This window comes from Phocoena sinus, chromosome 4, assembly GCF_008692025.1.
Source record: "Phocoena sinus isolate mPhoSin1 chromosome 4, mPhoSin1.pri, whole genome shotgun sequence".
In the NCBI taxonomy this organism is placed as follows: domain Eukaryota; kingdom Metazoa; phylum Chordata; class Mammalia; order Artiodactyla; family Phocoenidae; genus Phocoena; species Phocoena sinus.
Genome location: NC_045766.1, coordinates 117,587,184 through 117,612,533, shown reverse-complemented (window position 1 = coordinate 117,612,533; position 25,350 = coordinate 117,587,184). Strand labels below are relative to the sequence as shown.

General features: G+C 33.1%; 1 protein-coding gene across 1 annotated transcript in view; it reads right to left on the bottom strand.

The window, feature by feature from the left end:
- Positions 1-5,050: 5,050 nt before the first annotated feature.
- The window catches only part of USP25 (ubiquitin specific peptidase 25), a 148,321-nt gene continuing 128,021 nt past the window's right edge, over positions 5,051-25,350 (bottom strand). The window contains 13 exon segments of the mRNA XM_032629440.1: positions 5,051-6,362; positions 6,364-6,393; positions 6,395-6,474; positions 6,787-6,903; positions 6,906-6,929; positions 6,932-6,969; positions 10,390-10,524; positions 14,448-14,526; positions 19,109-19,146; positions 19,148-19,189; positions 19,191-19,202; positions 20,980-21,127; positions 21,130-21,147. Coding sequence (XP_032485331.1) covers positions 6,300-6,362; positions 6,364-6,393; positions 6,395-6,474; positions 6,787-6,903; positions 6,906-6,929; positions 6,932-6,969; positions 10,390-10,524; positions 14,448-14,526; positions 19,109-19,146; positions 19,148-19,189; positions 19,191-19,202; positions 20,980-21,127; positions 21,130-21,147 — 824 coding nt within the window. The 3' untranslated portion in view covers positions 5,051-6,299.

Below are 25,350 nucleotides of genomic sequence, written 5' to 3'. Positions count from 1 at the left end.
ATGATGGTAGAGATGCTCTCTGAAGAGCAGATGTAGTAAAGTGGTTAATGGCAGGATCAAGATAAGGAGATGTAAATGCTGATGGCCAATTTGCTCAGGTTAGCACTTTGGAGGGTGTTTGAATGTTCCAGGGGTGTTAATAGAGGAAGATGTCCATATCAGTAAAGGTCTGAGGTAGCTCTGTCCAATGAAACTTTCTGCAATAAGAGAAATGTTCTAAAATGTATTGTCCAATACGGCAGCCAACAGTCACATGTGGCTATTGAGAACCTGAAATATGGCTAGGATGACTAATATTTGGTTTAAGTTTAAATAGCCACAGGTGACTAGTGGCTATCATACTAGACCACGCAGGTCTAAGGTGATCGGAGGACCAGACAACCTGCAAGACTGCACCTTTATTAAATTGCCAGATATTTTAACAGGTACTAGGGTTACAAAACCAGGAGATACTATTGCCCTCTAAAGGAGTTCAGTCCAGCGATGGAAGACAGATATGCAAAACCTCTTCGAAAGATTATTCTGCCAACAGTATATAAGATGGATTAAAGGGGCAAGGGCAAAGATAGGCCACTCAAGGCCAAATCCAATTGTCCAAATTAAAAGATGAGAAACCTCATCAACAGTAGTAGTGAAGGGATGCATGAGCAAGGTATTAAAAATCTGACCTGTCAACACCTAGTAATCAATGGGAAATAAATGCAAAACTGAGAATAATTCCTTATTTCTGAATCATTATATCATTCACCAAAAGAATGTAAGAGAATCAGGTTTGGGAAGAAGTAGTGAATTCAGTTTTGGATGTACAGAGTTTAAAGTGCCTGTGAAGCATCCAAGTCTCTATGTTGAACAGATAATTGGACATACGTACAGATCTAAAATGCACAAGGGAGGTTTGGTTAGGAACACAAACTTGTGAAACCTAAGTATGTAGGCAGCAGAGGAAGACAAACTAGCAGACACACCATCCAGGAAGGGTGAAGAGTTAGAAGAGGGCCAAGTACAGACCTTGCCAACACTGATATTTAAGGAGTAGAAAGAAAAGAAAACAAAGAATGCAGATAGGAATGAGAGTAGTCCAAAGCAGCTTGTCTCAGGAAGGCAGAGATTCTGAAAATCATGAGCAGAAGCCAATAGTGACGAACTATAAAATGGCTGATGATTACTGAACACTTACTTTGTGGCAGACATTTTCTAAGAGTTTTTTTTAATACAGAAACCCATTTAATCTTTTAAAAAAATGATATAAGGCAGTTTTTACTGTAATCCTATTTTACAGATGAAGAAATGTAGGCACAGAAGAGTTGAAGAGTGCACTCAAGATCAACACGACAGTGAGGAGCTGAGCCAAGATCTGGACACAGGCAGTGTGGTTCTAGAGCCTACACTCTTACCACTCAGAAGAGAGAAAGAAGTCCAGCAAGTTAAGGACTGAAGAACATTTGAGTGCAGCTTCAGCTGGACCGCAGACTAAAATGCGCATGCAGTATGGCTGAGGGGGGCATCAGCAAATTTATACCCCCTGCCTTTTCACGTGACATACAATAATGCAAAAAGCACATTTCTCCACCCTACTTTAGTCAGGCTCAATTAGTCTCTGAGGGGAGGGCCAGAGGTAATCCTTAGAAAAATTAAAGTTGGACAAGCACCTACCAAATGTTCTCAAAATAGTTCTCACTTTAAAAGGCTTTTAAGAATCCACATGATAGATAGGACCTAGACACCTTTTATAAAGAAAGCTCACCCTTTTGATGCACACCTAAGGTTAAGGATACTAATCTAGTTCCAGATTATTGAAAAAGAACCATTTGCTAAAGGACAAACTGACATTGTACAGGCTCTGGGCTAATACAAAGCAAAACAGTGAGCTACTTTTGTAGTAGAGCAAATATGTCTCCCAAATAACGAACATACTTTTAACTAAGTTTATAAATTCATTTTATACTGAATTTGATTTTATCTTCCTCGTAACATTGGGTTATCAAAAATATCTATCCCTTGTCACATCCTGGTTAATAATTAACTGTAAATTTACAAGTGTGGAGGTGAAAAGTTGAAGGGGTTCATATCCAAGCTCCCCAACTTTCTTGGTAAAGGTGAGATCATCCTATTTTACTGGAGCTGCATTGACTAGGAGGTTGAGAATGGTAGTGAAGGTGTGAAAGAACTTTGCATGGAGCAAGGATATTTGAAATTCTGGTGTGTATGTCTGTGTGCATTCAATTGCGTATGTAGTTCTCTCAATCATGACTCATTTACTTTTATTAGTAATATTATAGTACTTATTATTTGATTACTGTAAGTCACCTCTATCAAATGGCTAATTAGAAAAAGAAGGAATTGGAGGCTAGAAAGTACAGGAGGGGGTAGGGGAAAGCATATGTAAAATAGACTGTTTTTTCATTTTTTAAAAGCAATGACCCTCTCCCCTTCCACCCTCCAACCCCCCGCAAAAAAACCCCACCAATGCTTATATGTATGCACCGCATAACATTATCCAAACATGGAAAAATATGTGTCCACAATGGTTAACACCAGTGCCTCCAGTACTGGCTGGGGAATAGGGATATAAAGTAGGTAAGAATAAAAACACCAGCAAAACAGAAAGAGATCTATGGTATAATGTTAAGTGAAACTAATAAAATAAACATGAACAAGGGCAAGTCAATATGAATTATTTCATTCATTCAGCAAAAATTTGTTCAATGAAAACATACTGAAATGATTAGGTGGATGCATTGTGAGCAATTTCTAACTTGGTTTGCTATAACTTTGATATGGTTTTTAGAATAAAGTAAAAGAAAAGCAGATGAAAGAATAGAACTACAGATATTTGCACAGTGATCTTGTAACTACAATACTTTTGTGTCTGCAAAGGAGGTATATAAACTGGGCCATCACATACTGTGGACTGAATTGTGTCTCCCACCCCCAAATTCATTTGTTGAAGCCCTTACCCCCAAACGTGACTGTATTTGGAGACAGGACCTTTAAAGAGATAATTAAGATTAAATGAGGTCATAAGGGTGGAGCACTAATCCAGTATGACTGGTGTCCTTATAAGAAGAGGAGAGGAAGAGACATGAGATGCACACATGCACAGAGAAAAGGTCATGTGAGGACAAAGTGAGAAGGCTACTTTCTGCAAGCCAAAGAGAGAGGCCTCAGGAGAAACTAAACCTGCCAACATCTTGATCTTGGACTTCCAGCCTCTAGAACTGTGAGAAAATAAACTTGTGTTTTTAAAGCCGTCCAGTCTGTGGTGTTTATTATGGCAGTCCTAGCAGAAAAATATACATGCTTTGGATGAGGTTATCACTGGCACAAAAAATAATATTTAATCTGCTTAACAATGTAAAGTAAATTAAAAAAAAATGATTACACATCAATGATTACACTACTTACTCTTCCCAAGTATGCTGTGTGATTGTACTTCAGAGGGAGGACAATAGGACTCAGAAGCCAAAGTCAACAATTCTGAATCATAAAACAAAGACACTGAACTTCTGGAGAATTAGATATAGGAGGAGAGAATCCACCTTAGTCTCAATAAATCTAAAACTAAGCAAAATAATTTTTAGTCACTTCTTTGAAATTGCCAGTGAGGGAAATAATGAAAAGTTTCCAAGAAATGAGGGTTCAAAAGTAAACAGAAATTAAACATCAATTTAAGGTACATAAAATGCTACTGATAGTTTTATTTAGTGCTGTAGTTCTCAACCTTCAACAGATATCAGAATCTTCTGAAGGACTTGTTGAAACTTGTTAACTCTTCAAGTTTTAACATGTGTTAGTCAATAGTTCTGATATGGGGCTCAAGAATTTTCAGTTCTAACATGTCCCCAGATGATGCTGAAAAGCTGCTTGTCTGGAGACCACACTTTGAGAACTACTTATTTAATGTATTTAGTGTATTGTATTTCAACGAATCTGCAAAGTATTATGGGATCTCACAGGTTCACTCATGGCTACAGTCTCCTTATACAAGATGTTTGTAACAAGTTCCTAAAAATCTTCTCTATCTATTTGAATTCTACCCTAAATTATTTCAAAATGTAATTTTGGGGGAGTGGGAAGGGAGTACTATAGTAATCAAAATGAGAGTCATTAAAGTGAAATCTGGGCTTCCCTGGTGGCGCAGTGGTTGGGGGTCCGCCTGCCGATGCGGGGGGCACGGGTTCGTGCCCCGGTCCGGGAGGATCCCACGTGCCGCGGAGCGGCTGGGCCCGTGAGCCACGGCTGCTGGGCCTGCGCGTCCGGAGCCTGTGCTCCGCAACGGGAGAGGCCACAGCAGTGAGAGGCCCGCGTACCGTAAAAAAAAAAAAAAAAAAAAAAAGTGAAATCTGCCATGGACAACAGTTCTATGAGGTTTCAATTTTTAAATTACTAGTCATAAGTTGTATTTAATCCAGTAAATAATGTTAAGAAAAATTCACTAACCTAAATCTTAAGAGTAGATTAAAAGCTGATATAAAAACAAGTTGTTTCCCTAGGTCTTGAAAAAGGTCCCTTTCTAAAATAAGAACTGCAGATTCATAACTAGGAATGAATAAACTGGCTTTTAAGTACAGAGTAAATATGATAATAATACTTACCTGGATGTGCCTTGTAAAAGGAGTAATTTCCATATGGTGTTTAGCAGTTTGTGTCTCAGTGGTCAATTATACACATAAACACAAACAACTTTACCATTATGGTAGAATATCATAAAATACTGAAGATACTTTATAAATGCTTTGATGATACATATGAAGTTTCTAAACTTGCAATAGGACTTGAAAACCGATGCAGAGCACTAGTTCTGCTCAGCAGAGAACTTGAAATCTAAACCAAAACACATTCTGATGGCTATAATATGCAAAATCTAACTTTACAACAGAAATAGTACCAATTCTTTGTCATTAATACCTTAGCAGTATATTGATACCTTTATAAGCAGTATTATATAACAGTTTAATATTTTCTTGTTCCTCTTCCACCCAGCATCTTTTATGAGAGGCACTTATGAAGAGCACTAGCTTTGGCGACGCTATAAGAAACATACACGTAGTATAATGATATATTTTACTACACTAACAAAGTATCACTTATAAAGAATTTTTATAAATTCAAAAATAGGTTGTTGCGTAACAATGATTACCTTTAAAGCATTGAATTTCATTCACAATATTACTTCATTAATCTTAAACAGCAGTTCCATCTACAAAATGTTCTACAGCTTTTTCCTTTTTGAAAAGGAGGTAAATAAATGCAGGTAAGATACTCATAACTTCTAGTTCAAACAATATCAACTTCATTTCACAGCACTGATTAGTAGAGAACATTTTCAAATAAAGTAGTAACAATTACAAAATAGAATGATTATATAATGCAAACACTGTCCTCCATTATGAAGAATATGTGTGTGTATACATGTGTGTATGTATGTATATATACATATACATATTTCTTATAAGTTTCACTATTAAATAGCCCTTATTCAAGTACTTTTTTCTGGTATCTCTTGAAATAATCACCTTGCTATATTATATGTAAATACATAAAAAAATAAAAGGTTAATCTAAGAAAAGGTTAAAAGTTTCAGTGTGGTTGACTTAAATATCAGCAGGCCCTCACTTCAGTGAAAACCTGATTTGAATTCAAAAACAGGTTTAGAGTGCCCATACTAAGTTTAACAACTTAGTCAAAAATACAGATTATATTTAAGTGTCAAGTACTCAGTAAATTTCTAATGTGATACATTAGAGCAAAATTAAAAGTGTGTATTAATCTATTTATCACCCAATCTTAAACAATCCCCAAAGTTCCTTTATATTAACTAAAAAAAATACACTAATATATAATATACCTGCTTCCAAACACATAGGTAGCCATAAATAAAACTTTATTCTTTAATTTCATTTACAAGCTACCAAATATTATGTATTGTACACAGTGCTGAACACTTAAATGGTCTGTAGTCATGGAGGATCCAGACTGAATGGAAAGCTGTAGATAAAGAAAAGATAAAAGCAAAGTAATACTGTAAAGACAAGGTGCAAAAGCATGGTTTTGCCATAATAAAATCAACTGGATTTGTAATATACATCAGTTCTGGTTAAAACAAAGTCTGAGTGCCATGCGATTCTCAGCTTTGTTTGCAGTCTGGCTAAAGTCTGTAGAGTCCTTTTGTCTTCTGCGGTGATTAAAATAAAAAGTTAAAAACTATAGCAGCAACAAGCAAACCCTGTTAACAGGAAGGCAAGGGTTAAGAACTAAAATAAAGTTTATACAGTGTGTTTAGGGAAAGTATGTGCAGTTTATCTTCCATCAGCAGGAGTCCGACTGAGGGACAACATGATTCGGGCAAATCGCTCACAGAGGTTCATGCGTGGAGTACGGAGGTAACTTCGGTCGGCTCATGGAAACCTTTAATCTCCGTAGAACAATCAAGCAGTTTTGGCAGAAAATCTGTCAGCTTCTCTTGGAGGTTTGCTGCAAATATAAACAATTAGATGTAACTAAAGATCGACAGGGAGAGAAATTATCTTCAACAAGATTTATTAATTTGGAGTGGTCAGTTGATGTTTCATTTCAAAACATGTAAAATCAATTACCATTTGGGGGGAAGAAGTAAAACATAAATGGCAACAGTAGTGTGCACAGCTTAGTTTGTAAATAAGAAAAAAAACTGATGCGAATATAAACATGTTACAGAATATAAAAAATGATAATAACTTAACATCTAATTCTAACTGCTTTAATCCCAACACCCCAGGTGTCCACCTGCCATTGTTTAAAACTTACATTCCATTTCTTGTCCAAGATAGGAACACCATCGATTTCTCATATCTTCCACAGCAAGTATATCTTTCTCTTCCATTTCATCCACCAATAACAAGGGCAAAAATGGGACAATAAACCATTCATGATAATCAGACCATTGTTACTTCTCGATCCTCTCCAGATTCAAACAGTTCTGCAGCCTTGCTCATTTAAATTCTTAACGCAATGAAAAAAAGAACACCAGGTTTGTTATCCTTTTTTAATTAAATAAAAATTTAAGTGTTAATACTGAAGGCAACATAACAACAAGCATGTTCGCAGACAGTATTAGAACAAAATGGAAAGTCACAAAATGCAACCTCAACCTATTGAGCAAGAAAAGTCTCTAGAAAAGGCTATGCATATAACAACAGAAACAAAAGCAAAAAAAAGTGGGAGAAATAATGTTGCCATGTTTTTAAAGCTTAGTTCGTTTATTTTACTTTGATCATCACTATAGGGACCATTTTAAAAGTTGTTCTCCAGAGATGAATTTTCCCCCAATTCTAAAATCTGACAAGCACTCAAAAGTAATTTAAAAACGAAGAAAATTTTTGGAAAAAACTCATTCTTTCCCATAAATGTCAACTCAACAGGGGACTGTTATATTTCTTGATACAAAAATATAAAGGTAATCTATTAGTTCATTTATTCCTTCAAAAAATCTTATTCAGTACATGCCATGTGCCAGAAACTGTTCTAGATGCAGGGTACCCAAGTGATTAATACAGAAACTCTCATTGAGCTACAATCCCCTTACAATACAGGTATCAGTAAAACTTTTTCTGTAAAGGACAAGATAGGAAATATCTTAGGCTCGAGGGCTATATCGTTTTTCGTTGCAATGACTGATCTTCTGCCGTTGCTGCACAAAGGCACCATATGTAAATGAATGAGCACTGCCTATGTTTCAATAAAACTTTATTTATAAAAACAAGTGTAGGCTGGAGCACAGGCCAAGTGTGCTGACATCTAATTGAGTAGAAGAGAGAAATCCATGCGATAAGAAACAGAGACATAGGAGGACAGATAAAAAAGGTACAGGTATAATAAGACGTGTTATGTCTGAGTCTTATGTTTACAGAATGATAAATATGATTTTTAAAAGTTTAAGCTTGAACTTCAAATACAAAAATTTTATTATTTCTTATGGTTTATGTTATATCATTCTTGTGCAATTTATCTTGATTTTGTAGAGAGGCTTATGCTGAAAGTCCAATTCAGCCACTAAGCAAATTATTTAACCTTCAGCAAACAAGTACCTTCCTAGCTTCAGCGTCCTTATATGAAAAATGAGATACTATTACCTTCTTTACACAGTGGTTAAGAGGATTACAATGAGGTAAGTCTTTAAGTATCTAGTGTAATTTTTAGAATTTGCATTCAAAGACATATAATTATTCTGAAATTCGATGTTAAGTTCACTAAATCAAAAACTATCCTAGAAAACAACTCAAACATAGTATGTCCAAAAGCCAACCTTATTCATTCTCTTAAGGATTCCCGAAAGCCAAAGATATAGAACTAGTAAGTCAGCAGCCTTAATGCTTCTATTTCCTTCTTCCCACTCATCTAATAGTATCCCAAGTCCTTGATTTCATTTCCTTTTACCATCTTATATACCCTCTCTTTCATATTCATTGTACTTCTGCCTTAGTTGAGGCTCTCGCCCTCTATTCCCTGTCTATCTCCTCTAGCGTTCTTCATTTCAATCTTTACTCCTTTCCAGTTCATCTTCTAGTATATGACTGCCAGAATGATTTCCAAAACCTGATCAAGCCAAACTTACATCACTTTACAATGGTACCAATGCATTAGAATGGTGCATAAGCTTCTTTCACAGTCTAACAACAAATCCTGTTGGCTTCATCACTTCCACCTAACCCTGTTTCCTCATAACTTAGCCACAATGGATTATCTTCATTTTCTGTTGTATACTTCCCATGCCTTTTCATATGATATTCCTTTGTCTGGAATGTTTTTCTCTCTTCTCTACAAGGCATTAAACTCTTATTTATCCATCAAGATCCAGATCAGTGTTTATCTTATCTCTTAAGCTTCTCCCCAACAATTCCAGGCATATTATTTTGCATATTTCTCATAATAATACTTATTCTGAAATATAAAAATTATCTGTGTACATCACTCACCAGATTGAATTCTCTTAGGATAAATAATAGGTCTTATTTATCTTTGCATCCCTCAGAATCTGACACTCAGTAAATACTCAATGTAAAAAAAAGAAAACCTTAAGGGAACACTAAAAATAATCCTCCTGAGGTTTTATTTAAATCCCTATGTGAAACAACAAAGTTGTGGCTGGTTTACTAACCTAAAATGATAGAAGAAACACATTCTACCATTTTATAAATGTCTCAGAATAACCATCAAGTTTTTTGGTTTGTATTTATGTTTAAAACAGTTTTACCAAAATATTTCAATATCCCAACACTGTAACATTTTTACATTAAAAATTGCTTTAACTCATTCAATGCAAAAATTTTATATAATTTATATAAAACCTGTACTTTTTTAAACTGAAATATATATAATTCAGGTCTTCCTTCTCAAGGGGTTGATTAAAAACCTTTTGAAAACTGCCCAAATTAAGAATACCATCCTTAATGGATACAAACCATCAACAATTCAAGTCTTAAAATACACTCAAATGCAGCAAAATCAGCTAAGAGAAAAATAACAAGATCACAAGCCTCTAATATTCACATTCAAAATTCCCAAAACATACCGCAGACTACAATTAACATATACTATGTAGTTCTACTGAAAGAAAACATTTCACCAGTACACCTACTTAAAGTTTTTTAAAGTACACATAAACCAAGTAACCTATATAGATTCAAAAATCATACTCTTGAATACCTTTATATATTTTATAGAAAAAAAACTGCAACTTAGAAGTTCACAATCTATAGTCATGTTAATAGCTAAATAAAATCTAATCAGAAAAAAGTATAAAGATGGAATTGTAATTTATACATAACGGTTAGCTGACTCAAGAAACATTAACAAAGTACTCCAGATATCTAGAGAGTAAACTGGTGGCGGAAAAAAACAACTTGCTAAAAAGATTTCTTAAGTTTGTAACAACAATAATATTTCAGCACATAGATAGTAAAAATATTTGAGGAAAAATATTCCATTGACTAGGTAAAAAAAACGATATTATACTACAATGAATCCTTTAACATTATGTACACCAAATATACTATTTATAAAAACTCAGAAAAGTCTATTTTTTCTGGAATAATAATGATGATAATTCATCATTTAGGCCCTCTTCTGTCATCAAGAGGGAATGGCAGAATGAGAAGAAATCTAAATATAAAAATGTAATTATTCTGATCTCATTTTAAGAACATTTCTGGTTCATCATCTGTAAAACTTAAGATCCTTAAAGAAGAAGGGATAAAGAATTGAGTGTATTTTCCCACTTCAAGGGAATAGACGCAGATTATAGACATCATCATGACACCCATCAGAATTAATAGTCAATCACTTATATATGAGTCTGGATAACTGCCCCAATGTAAGACAAAATGATAAAGTTAAACACATACTATGTACATTCAACTTACTAGTAAACATTCTCTTCTATAATGTGATATCAATTCTTCATCATGTCCTCTGTATGGGCCTTTGGACAAGAGTTCTTTGTTATTCTGATAAGCACAGATAAGGAACAGCAAGGAATCTATATAACTTAAAAAAAAAAAGTATAGCATTACTATTTTATCTTTGTAAAAAAAAGGTCAATTACAATTTTAAAGCATTTTAAGTATACATTTAAATTTTGATTATCCAGAAACAACATTAAAATAAAAAGTATCATCTGATGATACACTGTTCGCCTGAAGGCATCTTTTGAGTAACAGCCACATCTGAAACCAGCAGATAGTTGTCTTAAAAGTAAAACAAACAAAAAACAGAGCTAGGAATTAAGAAAAACTGAGAAAAAGGCCATAATTGATGAATTCAGAGTTCCTTCTGTCTTCCTTGGTATTTATTTCCATTTAGACTCAAAATTAACACTGATGCAAAAAGAAAAAAACAACAACAAAAAAATTAACACTGATGTGAAAGTCAACGATCTGTTTTTTTTTTTTTTTTTTTTTTTTTTTTTTGCGGTACGCAGGCCTCTCACTGCCGCGGCCTCCCCCGTTGCAGAATACAGTCTCCAGATGCGCAGGGCTCAGCTAGCCGCTCCGCGGCATGTGGGATCTTCCCGGACCAGGGCACGAACCCGCGTCTCCCCTGCAATCGGCAGGCGGACTCTCAGCCACTGTGCCATTTTAAACAACATAATGTCATTTTTGTTTGAGGGAAGGATCAGATTTACTTTGTTCCTTTATAACGAACAGCACTCGATTCATTCAGTGACTCTTTTTTAGTCAGGTTTTTTTCTATGTGAGGGCACAGTTCTACTCATTGAGAAAATGTAAGAGGGGAGAATATCCAAAGGAGATGGGTGAAGTAGAAGGGAAAAAAAATGCTTCTAAATCTGGGAAAATCTAGTGGGATACAAACAGACAAAAGAAAACACTAACATAAAAGGCAGGCAGGGTTAGGCCTTTGTTTTAAAGTTAATATTAATATGTTATTGATATAAGTCTAGACCTTAAGAAGTTCAAACTAGGGGCTTCCCACAACAGTGAGAAGCCCGCGTACAGCAAAAAAAAAAAAAAAAAAAAAAAAAAAAAAAAAAACAGAAGTTCAAACTAGGTTTTAAAAAGGGAATATTGGGAAAAATGTTTGAGTACTATATTTGTCTCTAAAATGATTATCCTTCTCCTAATATGCTGTAGGAAAAAATATATGCAGCTATATATTTGTATAACTGAAATATGAAAGATATTTTAAGATATTTCCTATGTGTCAGATTTTCCAATCATAACGTATCTTCTCACAAATTCAGAAAAATGCAACATCCTAAAAAGTGAAATACTGTACAGAAACAATGTTTACTGCCAATCAGTGTTACTGTTTATTAATTTCAGGTGCTCAGAAACAAGTCTATAGTCCAAATGTTAAATGTAGAATTATGTGGAAATTAATGTACACATTCATAACAAATCAAATTACACACCTGAAACTACTTCATAAAAAATAAGTTCTTTTAAGTTATGTTTTGAAAACAGCTTTTCCGAGGAATTTGTTTTTGAGAAAACTTAGGGTATGAAATTTTATTTTGAAATAATATGGGTATAGTCTCAGCTAAAGGCTTTTTGTTTAAAGAGTGATAATAATATTAAATGTTGTTTTACGTCACTAAGTTGAATTAGTTTGCTGGCACATCTACCTTCCCTTTTATAGCTATTAAGTTTCCTGTTGAAAGGTCTCCCCTGAATGACATCCATATCTGGTTTTCTAGACCTGAGTCATCGCTCTGAGAATAGCTCTGAAACTATGAACATGTTCCAATTTCTAGTGGAAGTACACAAAACGTTCCTCCATTTTATCAACGTTTAAAGTGCTTACATTTCAAGTAATCAGAATAAAATTCAGCAGTCCAGTTACCAAATTCTTATTTAAGATAAAATAAGACTATGTAGCCTGATAGATTCTCTTTATCTTCCATTTTTACTGCTGTAAAATTATGGTTCCTAAAAACAGGATTTCATTTCACTACTCAGAGAAGTAATAATGACCCATAAATAAATAATTCAATTTATGGCTTTCAAGTGCTAAGTTTTCATTAAAACAAGTTTGACAGAACCTTTTGGCAATGTTTTATACCGCTGCTAGTAACGGTAACCGCTATATTTAAGGTGGTAAAATTAACATTTGCTTTTTACAATATTCCATAAATATTATTTGTCACCATTACTAATTTTCTAGCTGACCTTTCACATTTGCTATAGCTAAGAATATTCACTTTACCAACAAGAACATATTTAAGAAATAAGCAAATTATGAAATTTAAACATAATTCCAAGTTATACTTAAAGTCCTTTAACAAATGTTAACTCAGAAAAGCTAATGGAGAAGCTATGCAGAGAGCAAGAAAATGACAGGTTCATCTTGTTAATTCTTATTGAGATAATGAATACATTTTGTCCTTTTCTGATTTCATTAAATTATACAAGAATACAGAGGTCTCTATTTCAATTTTTCTCTCCCTAGTTAGTCGTGTGACCTTGACAAAGTTATTGCAGCACTGTGGAGCCCAGTTTCTTTACCTATAAAATGGAAATACCTTTTAGATACTCTATTCAATTGTAAGACCATATTAATATTTTTCTCAGAAAACTTAATCTCCAAAATCCTAAAGCTAATTAGAATATCCCTATTAAATAAAACTTTGACCAAAATATTAATAAAATAGAGCTACTGATCAAAACAGTTTTCTATTTCAGTAACCAACGTAAATTACCTTAAAGTACAACAATCACTAGGACTTTAATAATTTGTATCCAAGTATTAACATTACTTTTTACTTTTGTGTTGACAACTTTTAAGATTTTGATAAGTGTAAGAATGATGGCATTGTGTACTGTCGCAACGAACAGAGCAGCACTGTCCAACAGAACTTCCTGCAATAATGGAAGTGGTAATATCTGTGCTGGCCAGAAGAACAGTAGCCACTAGTCACGCGTAACTACTGAACATTCAAAATGTGGCTAGTATGATTGAGAAACCGAATTCTTAGCTTTAAAAATTTTAATTAATTTATATTTAAATTTTTGCATGTGGCTGGTGGCCACCATGTTGGACAGCATAGCTCTAGAAGTAATGCTGCATGTTGGCATTTAAAAAAACATTATTACCTCAAGTGGAGGTTTCTTATACTTTACACAATAAAAAAATAAAAGGAAAAAAAAAGAAAGAAATCAATATCCCTTTTACTTGGCGGCAGTATTACAGTGTATTTTAAATATAGCACATAAAAAAATCCTTAGTCAAGTAAATTAATGTTAAAGGATATGAATTGAGAATACATGTATAATAAGTAAATACACATTAATGATAATCTATAATGGTCAATAAATCAATATGTATCCTTTTCTTCTCGGTAACAATGATTGCAATTTAAAAAGCGAGAAATTCCTTTAAAACCATCTGTAATTTGTATGAGAAGTAATCTAAAATATTGACAGTCGCAGTATTTAGAGAGACAAGTGATTAGTTTTCTACAGCTATATTTTTATAGTACCTCGAAGTTCAGAGAAGAGACAGATTAGAACACTATCTCTAATTTGAAGTCAAGATTAAACTCAGAAAGAACAGGAAAAAGGCTAGTGACTGGAAGGTAGATGTTGAAGAATACAAAGAATCCCATTTGCTGGGCTACCAGCTTCTTCGGTCCCCAGCAAACTTCTAAGGCTTCAGTCTAATCCTATTCCATTCTAAGTTTCAATTGTAGTGTTTGAGAGCTGAATAAAAAACAATGATAATAATGCCAGCTTTAACAGATTTAGCTTAAAATGGAAAATATACTGTATGTGGGGTATATGGGAACTCTTTGTATTAATTTTGCAATTTCTCTGTAAATCTAAGACTGTTCTAAAATAAAACATTTATTGAAAATATACACTGTGAAAAAAACCTTTTCTATAGATGAGGCCACATCTGAATAGAATACAAAAATTAAGCTCTCCTTTTCATGTGTGTCCATCTTGCCTTACCTTTCTCTCTGAAAATTTTCTAGCCCAATTATGAGATACATGGTTGTTTCCCTGAATTTTCTATAATCCTGATGCATTCCTGTAGGTGAAAGAAAAATAGTAAAAGTATATAGATATTAAAACTACAATGAAAACTGCTTATAAATACATTGTTTTGAATAACTGTTTGAATTAACAGAAGCAAAGAGTTTCATAATTAAAGATAACTAGACCTAAATCAAGACTTTACTGTCCTTACATACAAAACTATTTATCGGTATAAATAATAAATGTAGAAAATTATTAAGACATTGATGAGAAATTAAACAACAATGACTCATTAGAAGAAAACAGAAATACAAAAGGCAAGATAATCGATCAGGTAGGTCATCTCTCTCTCTCAAAAATTCTTCATTGTAAAATGTTATTATTAAGATATCATTATAGAATATTTGGGGTGCATGTATCTTTTCAAATTAGTGTTTTCATTTTTCCAGACATATACAGAGGAATGAATTGCTGGATTATATTGATTGGTTCTATTTTCATTCTTTTGAGGAACCTCCATACTGTTACCCATGGGGAGAGGGAAAGGAGGAGTGCGATAGGGGTACCAGGATTACAAAATACAACTACTATATATAAAAATAGAATAAGCAGCAAGGACATATTGTATAGCACAGGGAAATTATAGCTATTATCTTGTAATAACTTTTAATGGAGTATAATCTGTAAACAGACTGAACCTATGCTGTACACCGGAAACTAATATAACGTAGAGCAATACGCTCAAATTTAAAAGTATTATTATAGATCTACATCACATTGAAGGTAGAAGGTAAATGAAGCTAACTCCTCTAATAGGAAGCATAAGCTTGAAGACTGTTATTTGAAGCACAGTTTTAAGGAACTGAAAGAAAAAAAAAAATGTTACATCATAAATAAAATTATTAACCTTTTAATTTTCCCAAATTTGTGTTAAATTTTAAATGTGGTTGCTGAATACTCTTTTCAGCTGAGCTATGGTGAAAAAAGATAGATGCATTTCACATTTCAACAGCCTCTTCCCTCCAAAACAACTCACAATTATTAGGCATGTAATGTGACTAACATGATTCAGAACTCACAACTTATAACTCTAGAAAAATGACTTAAAAACAATAAAATCAAGATTTTTTTCTTAACTTACTTAATAAAAATTGATTCAGGAAAACCATAACTAGAAATTCAATATAGGACTAACCTAAAGGAGATAGTGATGATAGAAGTGTGAAAGCTTTTATATACATATTATTATAAGTAAATGAAAATAAGAACATACAGGCCAGTTATAGACCAGCTATATTCTACTTGAATATGAATCATTTTCATTTTTAATTTTAAAAGGCTATAATTTCCACACTATTAGTAGGACCTTAATAACAAATAAAGGTAAAATTGTCTTGGCAAGCATAAAGTTAACTTTTCTGGGGGGAAGTATTCAAATTGCCACTCTATTGTCATTAGAATCACCTTAGAAGTTTGTGTAAGTAGGTAAACTTTTCTTTAAAGGGTTAGACAATAAATGTTTACAGGCTTTGCAGGCCATGCAGTCTCTGTTGCAGTTACTCAATCTCTGGCTGTTGTAGTGTGAAAGTGCTGATATGCTAATACCTAAAGCAAATGGCTTGTGTTCCAATAAAACTTTATTTAAAAAAGCAGGTGGTGAGCTGGGATTTGGTCTGTGGGCAAGGTCTGCTGATGTGTGACTTAGAGCAAGACAAAGATATGTGGGGATATACAGAATCCGAAATACATGTCCATGTAAATACCTATAAGACTTAGTGGCTCTGCAGTTAGAAAAAATATGAGAAGTTTTCATAATAAAAATATGCTGAAGCCAATCTGATGAAGCATGCTTGTAGAGAGACTGTAGAATCAAATCACAATTAAAAAATCAAGTCCCGGGGATCCCCTGGTGGCACAGTGGTTGAGGGTCCACCTGCCGATGCAGGGGACGCGGGTTCGTGCCCCGGTCCGGGAGGATCCCGCATGCCGCAGAGCGGCTGGGTCTCTGGGCCGTGGCCGCCAGGCCTGCGCGTCCGGAGCCTGTGCTCGGCGGCGGGAGGGGCCGCAGCGGTGAGAGGTCCGCATACCGCAAAGAAAAAAAAAAAAAAAAAAATCAAGTCCCATGTTACTTGAATCTTGGAGACAAGGATAGAGTTAGCAACCAATTTGCCTGCCATCTCTGGCATGTATTGTGTGTCCATTTATTTGTGGCTGTGTTCCTAGATTTTCTATTCTGCTTTACTGCTCGAATTTACCTATTCTTATGCTAATATTATTATAAAGTATAAAGGTTAAGATAATTTGTATTGATTTCAAGTAAAAAAGCCTTCCTACCTTCGTTCTTCTTCAAGAATGTCAGGACTAGAGTGAGATCTTTGCATTTCCATAAAATTTTTGAATCAGCTTATTAAAGCTCCATAAAACAACTTGCTAGAAGTCTGACAGAAACTGCACAGTATCAATAAACCATTTTGGGGAAAACTGACATCTTTACAATACCAAGTTTCCCAAACACGATACGATACATATATCCATTTGTTTAGGTCTTCTTTATAATGTCTCCTAAAGTCATGCACAATTGTTGCTAAATTTGCTTCTAGGTACTCCACAGTTTGGGTACTACTAAAAATGCTGTTATTCTTTAGAATTTCTATCTGATTATTTGTTACTGGTATAAAGGAATAAAACTGATATTTGACATAAGACTTGTATGTTACAGAGCTCTCTTATTATCTTTATTTATCTCCAATAAATTTACCTGTAGATTTTGTATTTTCTAGGTATAAAATCTGCAAATAATGAAAACTTTGTTTCTTCTTTTGCAGTCTCTTACTTTTTGCTTTATTTTTTGTTGCCTTACTGTCCTTGAATTTCCAGTACAATGCTGAATAGAAGTGGTAATGGCATACATGCCTGTCTTTTTCTTGATCACAAAAGGAAAGCTTTCAATGTTCAGATTTCTTTATGATATTTGTTTTTGTTTTTCAAGACACTCTTTAGTAGATTAAAGTAGCTACCTTGTTTCTCCAAAGAAGATATACAGATTGCCAAGAAGCACATGAAAGGATGCTTAAATCACTAATCGTTAGAGAAATGCAAATCAAAACTACAATGAGGTATCACCTCACACCAGTCAGAATGGCCATCATCAAAAAATCTACAAACAATAAATGCTGGAGAGGGTGTGGAGAAAAGGGAACCCTCTTGCACTGCTGGTGGGAATGTAAATTGATACAGTCATTATGGAGAACAGTATGGAGGTTCCTTAGAAAACTAAAAATAGTACTATCATATGAACCAGCAATCCCACCACTGGGCATATACCCTGAGAAAACCGTAATTCAAAAAGAGTCATGTACCACAATGGTCATTGCAGCTCTGTTTACAATAGCCAGGACATGGAAGCAACTTAAGTGTCCATCGACAGATGAATGGATAAAGAAGATGTGGCACATATATACCATGGAATATTACTCAGCCATAAAAAGAAACGAAATTGTTATTTGTAGTGAGGTGGATGGACCTAGAATCTGTCATGCAGAGTGAAGTAAGTCAGAAAGAGAAAAACAAATACTGTACGCTAATACACCTATATGGAATCTAAAAAAAAAAAAAAAGGTTCTCAAGAACCTAAGGCAGGACAGGTATAAAGATGCAGATGTAGAGAATGGACTTGAGGACATGGGGAGGGGGAAGGGTAAGCTGGGACGAAGTGAGAGAGGTGGCATGGACATATATACCTACCAAATGTAAAACAGATAGCTAGTGGGAAGCAGCGCATAGCACAGGGAGATCAGCTTGGTGCTTGTGTCCACCTAGTGGGGTGGGATAGGGAGGGTGGGAGGGAGACACAAGAGGAAGGAGATATGGGGATATATGTATACATATAGCTGATTCACTTTGTGAATAGCAGAAACTAACACAACATTGTAAAGCAATTATACTCCAATAAAAATATTAAAAAAATACAACACAAAACAAAAAATGAGTGGAGAAAAATAAACGACGATTATAAAAAAAAAATGACTGTTTTCTGTACCCTTCCTTTTATCTGTTAATGTAGTGAATTACACTAATTGTTTAAGGGAATATAAAGTAATTAAGTTTGTAAATGAGAGCAGTCATTAATCAAAGGCACTCATGAAAGCAAGTTAAAATTTACCAAATTTATAAGTTTTTGAAAGACAAATGTATAACGTTAAATTTAAAAGCTTGAAAAAATACTAGGTGTTTGAATTGGTAACTTAAAAAAATATTAGTTTTAAAGCCAAACTTAACACAAAGAGAATTTTTAGCACAAAAATTACCACAGGCATGATACGCGTACTCATGTGTGTGCTCGAGATCTCTCACACAACACTGGGCCAATAATGACCAAATATATATGGCATAAATGATTTAAAACGAATTTCCTAACTTCCCCCCAAAATATCTGATGAAGCAAAGAAAAATATAGCATGGCTTCACTGTAGTACAGTATTTAAGAACATAGGTTCTGTTAACAAAGTTGTGACGTGAAGCTATGAGAACTTTAGGCAAGTTACTTCAACACTCTATGTCAAATTTTCTCACATGCTTAGCTGTACTGAAATGAAAGATTACTGAATTAAACAATCCTCAATCTACAGTTCAACCTCTCAAAAGGCACATTACCTCATACTCCTCCAAGTTACTTCTTCAGGTTTATCATTTCAATTTTGGCTTGAGCAACTTCATAGGTTATGACACCTTCAAATAAAAGAAATGTATTTCTAAATCATAAAGCAAACTCCATAAAACTGAAAAACATGTGTTATACAAAACTAGACTACCCAACCAATATGAAAATGAATCCACTATCACTGAGTAATATTTTTTGAGGCAAACAACTTTCAAATACTTAAGTGAAAAATGTGTTTTTGGACAATACCAGATAGTAACAAATATATAAAGAAGACAGAAGCAATAATTCTAATTCAAATTTACCATGTTATATTTATGATAATATGGCTTTTTAAATTATATTCTATTAATAAAGATGGAATTATGTAAAAAAATTAAAATTTATAATGCATTATTAAGTAAGCTCCGAGACATGAAATCTTATTTTCCCCCAAATGGTATTATTCATAAATAGTAAAAAGAATCAAAATGTGCCTATCATTTCAGATAGGAATGGAAACATTTCAATAGATTTATGATAGAACCTTGCTAAAGAAATCTCCCAAAATATATTTAGTTATCACACACCATTTTTACTCTGGATTTTCAAGCACAAGAGAAATTAGATTTCTTAAACTATTTTTAGTTGCCAGGACAAATAACTGCAAGAGACTGAAAAATCAATGTGAGTACTCCATAAGTATCTTCCCAAATTCAATAGCAATATACTCATTGGAACATAGTACACTGACAGTCCAGATAATGAGGGTTATAGCTTCTGAGCTCTTCACAGTTATATGTAACAAAATAAGTGATGCCAACCTTACTACTAATAAAAATATAATAGCCAATACTCATGAGCATTTACTGTCTACCAGATAATGCTCAAACCATTTACCTGTATTATTTCACTTAATCCTAAATTTCACAGCAGACACATGGTGAGCAGAAATTAAACCTGGATGCTTTGTTCTCCCTCATACTCTTCTCTACTCACATATTTTAATCAGTATTTTGAGACATTCATAAAAGGATTAATCATTTACTTCAGAATTAAAATGTGGTTACAATGAAACTCCAAGATAGTATAAATGTTTCTGTATTCTAAAATAACTTTTCAGTACTTTGGATCTTTACCTAAGGCCTAAATTTTTTTAAATAGTATTCATTCTAACTAGATTAAGTTAAATTTTTAACATTAGTAAATAGTTTTTTATAGGAGTTTCTAAGAGAAAACAGTTTTTGGGAAACCAAAATTAATTTAACCATTCTAAGCCTTCTCTTTATGTCAGGAGATGTTATTACTTTATGTTGTAACATATAATTACTTTTCTCCAGTGGTTCTTACACAAGGGTGATTTGCTCCCTCAGGGGATATTTGCAGGATTTGGAGACAGTATGGGTTGTCACAGTTGGAGAGTACTACTGGCATTTTGGGTAGAGGCCAGGAACCATACTAAATATCCTACAAATTACAGGACAGCCCCCTCCAAACAAAAAATTATTTGCCCCCAATACATAGTGGAGAGGTTGAGAATTCAATATTAAGTCCCAAAAGGGCAGTGATAATTATATTATACCTCTTCTGTGTATCTTACAATTGCTAGCTTAGTACCTAGTTCACAATTAAAATGTACTGAAGCGATCTAAATATCTTTTACATTCAAACTTTTTAAAAGGTCATGATTATAATCTCAAATAAATACAAAGCAATTGTTCACATTAAGTGAAGTCAAATTTGTACTGCATTATTGAATATGTCTGGTAGTGTTAAACATAAACATACAAAAATTGCACTGGGAACTATAAAAAAGACAAGGACAATTTGAGCATACAAATAAAGATATTAAACATTTCAAATTACCTTTCATCAAACTCAAATTTCTATCTCCATAATTGTTCTAGCAATGTTTTCTCAATGATTTTCTTTGGAGCCTGATTCTGGATAAAGTAGACTACTACATGATTAATCGATAGTCCTGTTTCTGGTGGGGTATCTTCTTGGGCCAATTAACCAACCTTGAATATTCCACTTAATTGCCTAGAAATACAAGACAATGTCAATCTTGGTTAATGTATAATAATTAAAATCTTTCAGATATTTATAACTTAATTATCCTTACAGTGAAATATGCTTTTTCCCTTTTAAAATATTACCAAATAAGGTAGTAGTACATCTAAGAATATTGTCCCATGTTCCATAGTTTAAATACATCTTAAGCTTACCATGTGAGTAACTTCGTAAAACTATCAGAGCCTGGTCAAAGGTCTATTCAGAGGCATAAGACAGAGATACTTAGGTATATCACCATAACCTACGCTCAGTTTGATGTACCCCTCTAATGTTTCAAATTCTAGGGCTGAACTGCAGTTCCCTAGAATACCCATATCTGAAAGAAAATGGCTGGCTCTTAAAATGCATAACATCACCACAATTAACTTCAACTGCAGAGCTGACAATAGAGGGATGAAAAGCAAGTTTTTATTTACCATAAAATAAAATTTTCATTGTTTCAAAAATATTTGCATTTTATCAGTGTAATGATTATTAATGCATATCACTATTACTACCTTGATACGTGAGCTTACTTTTCTTTACAAACCACCTTAGAATTCATATTATAATGGGAAACAATAAATGCTAATGCATGTTCCCACACATAAGCAAGTGATTTGAAAAATATCTGCTCATAAAGAAATGTGTACAGTTATATATAAAATACTACTGTAAATAAGAAGCCCATATAGTTAAACTAACAAACACTTTAAAAATATTCATTTATTATTAGACACATCTAAATTCTAACTCTGCTAACCATAAAACATTTGGGGCTACATGCAAAAATATATTTTACAAAAAGTCCATTCTACTGGAAAGGGTTTTTCTCTTTTCTTTTAAATGCATGCCTTTCTTAAGCAATTCTTGGCCATCCAGAAACTACCACCTATGGGGCTGTATTTTATAGAATTGAGAAAACGTAACTGAAAAACAGTAAATGAAATATTCTAGTTATATATTCTTAGGGGAGCTAATAAGTCCTTTCTATTGATATATAGCTTAGCATTACAAATAGAGTAAGATAATTACTCTATAGCTAAAATAAATTATTCCAATTTTATTTTCAATATACATGTCATTCTAAAGTGTTACTACTGTGCTTAAAAACAGCCATGAAAATTAACTATATTTAGTCATGTAAGACTATCATGGCTCACTTTACTGCATGTTTTGCTTATAAACTCTTTAATCTTCCCAATTTGAGATTAAAAATTTTTCCAATTTGAAACAAAGGCACATGATCATTTAATAACTGAACTATACGGAATTTGAGAATAAGTGTAAAAGAAAAACAAATAACTGTTCTTCCTTATTATGGCCCTTAGACAATGATTGCCATAGGCTATTAGAAGGTTTTTGGATATTTAAATATTTCAGATGTCATCTTTTGGCCTAAATTAGTATGACCAGAATAAAATAAATTTGTCTCTTAAATAGTATTATAGGTTTAGACATAAGGAATTACAACACTAAATGATTATCCATTCCCCCCCGCCGCCTTCAAAACACAGCCTGTGATTTTTTTTATAAATAGTAAATAGATTTCTATTAGAGCTAGAATATACATCGCCTTTAACTCTACGATTATGTTTATCTCTTGATTTTTCTCTATTTAAGATTCTCCCAATTTTAATGAGTAAATGCCAAAGTTATAATCTATAGGTGTTTTATTAAACCAGTAGAGGTAGAAAGGTACTTCTAAATATCTAGGAGCAATTTTTCAACCACAAAATACCACATTTTATCAGCATAAATTAATTTATCAACTATTTTTTTTGTTTATGAACTTCCTTCTCAAGAAATTTCCTGACTTCTACAGTATACTGCAACCATACGTATTCCTTCAGAGTTTCAACAAGGTGTTCCACACTGGTATATTTAGGAGAGCTGTACACAATCTACCGTTAACATTTAACATGGTCCTACTAATCAGGCTCAGTGTTAACCTATTTAGCTTTATTTCCTGTTACTCTTCTACCCAGATCAGGTTCGACTCCCCACAAATGCACACGTCTTTGCTCCTTAAGTTCTCTACATGCATGATGTCCTTGATCATTCCCCATCTAGCCACACATGACTCATTCAATGAGACTAGTTAAAGTCTCTCTCTTTTGAAATCTTCTCTCAAACGATTTCTACTCAGACTTTTTTTGACTTTTCTAAATCATACGATAAAACATATTCTAAATTTATAACTTCTTACAGACCATTTTGATGTAAGTATATGTATACACTAGAAAATGTCAAAAATACAAACATACAGTATACTCTGGAGGCAGTAAGATCTAAGGGAAAATCAGCTGGAGTAAAATTCAGAAAGCTAGGTATATCATTTTATTTTTAAAATTGTTTATTTTAAAAACTGATAGTGTACTACGAGATGAAGAAAAACTACTTCAAATTCCAGAGGGTCAGAATCATATAGGTTACATTCTTTGAGCACAATGTAATATAAATAGGAATTAAAAATAAAGATAATGCCCAAATTAAACACTTAGGAATTTTAAAATACTGTTCTAAATTATTCTTGGACCAAAGGAATCAAAATTATATTAATACTGGGAATATGAGATCTCAAAACCTAAAGGACACAGCCAGATTGGTAAAGGAAAATTCCAGCTTAAGCAATACAGAATAACATTTACTTCAAGAAGCTAGAAAAAGAAAATAAACCAAAATAAAGTAGAAGAAATTAAATAATGTGGCAATTAGATAAAGACCATCAAAGGCATTTTCTTTCCAAAAAGCTGAATGGAAGACCAAAAAATGGAGAAATCAACAGCAGAAATAAGGAAGGTGATAATACCAAAAATACAGGAAAAAGTTTTAAAATCTATAAAAGAATAATACATAACTTTATGCCAATAAACTATAACATTTCATTAAACAGATGATCATCTAGAAAACTATAAGTTATCAGAATTACTTTAAGAGGCAGAAAAACTGAACAGATGCAGAAAAAATATAGATAATTGAAAAGGTTGCCTAAGATTTATGCCCAATAAAGAAATCAGGCCCATTCTGTTTCAGAGCTGTGCTGTCATGTCAGATCTTCAAAGACAAGATGATTCCTATAGCTAAACTGCTCTGAACCTGAAAAAGGGGAAAGCCTCCTTAATGATTATATACAACTAGTATAATCTGATATCAAAAATTGACAAATATTTTTTAAAAAAGGAAGTATAGATCAATTTTGTCAGTAAACATAGATGCCAAGACCCACATCTTAGGGGAGCTTGTGTACATAAAAAAAAACTACCTTGTGTACATAAAGAATATATAGGAACAGATAGTGTTTACAATGATTAAAAAAAAGATAGACGAATGCTAAGATCCTTACTTTGCAAGGATTAAGGAGAAATCTGTTCAGCATCTCAAATAGATGCATTAAAAAATTATCTAAATTCCAATACCAGCCAGTTTAAAAGAAAACTCTTAACTGTAAATTTAAGAAAGTGCTTTTAAATTTATGAGAGGATCTGTAAAAAACCAATACTACACATTCTATTTAATAATAAAACACTAGAAACATTCACATTACACTCAGGAACTAAACAAAGGAGTTTACTACCATTATTTTGTTATTTATATTCTGAAAAGGCTGGTAACATAATAAAACCAGAAATAAGAAATAAGTATAATGGAAATTATCCCAATAATGAGATAGTTATTGGGAGGCAGTTTACTGAAATAATCAAAAGAATCAACCAAAAAATTATTAGAAAATATAAAGGGTTCAATAAAATAATTGGATACAATATAAATACATAAAAGTAATTAGTTTTTCCACCACCTACCCTACCAATAATTTGGTATTAAAAGTGAGGATAAACAACTCAATTCACAGAAATAATTTTTATATATCTAAGATTAGATTAAAAAAGAATGTATAAGACCATTATGAAGTAAAACTATAAAACCTTACTTAAGGACATAAGAGAGGACCAAAAAACTGAAGATTCATATCATGTTCCTTTCTGAGAAGACTAAAAATACTGAAAAATATAATTATCCACCTCACTGTAACTTAATATAATGCAAGTACAATCAAATTCTGAAAGGATTTAAGGAGACAAGTTGCAGTTGGTTAAAAATTATCAAAAAATAAAAAATGAAACTTGCCAAACTTTCCATTTATAAAAGAAAAAAAATTAAGAGGTGTTTCTACTACAAAAT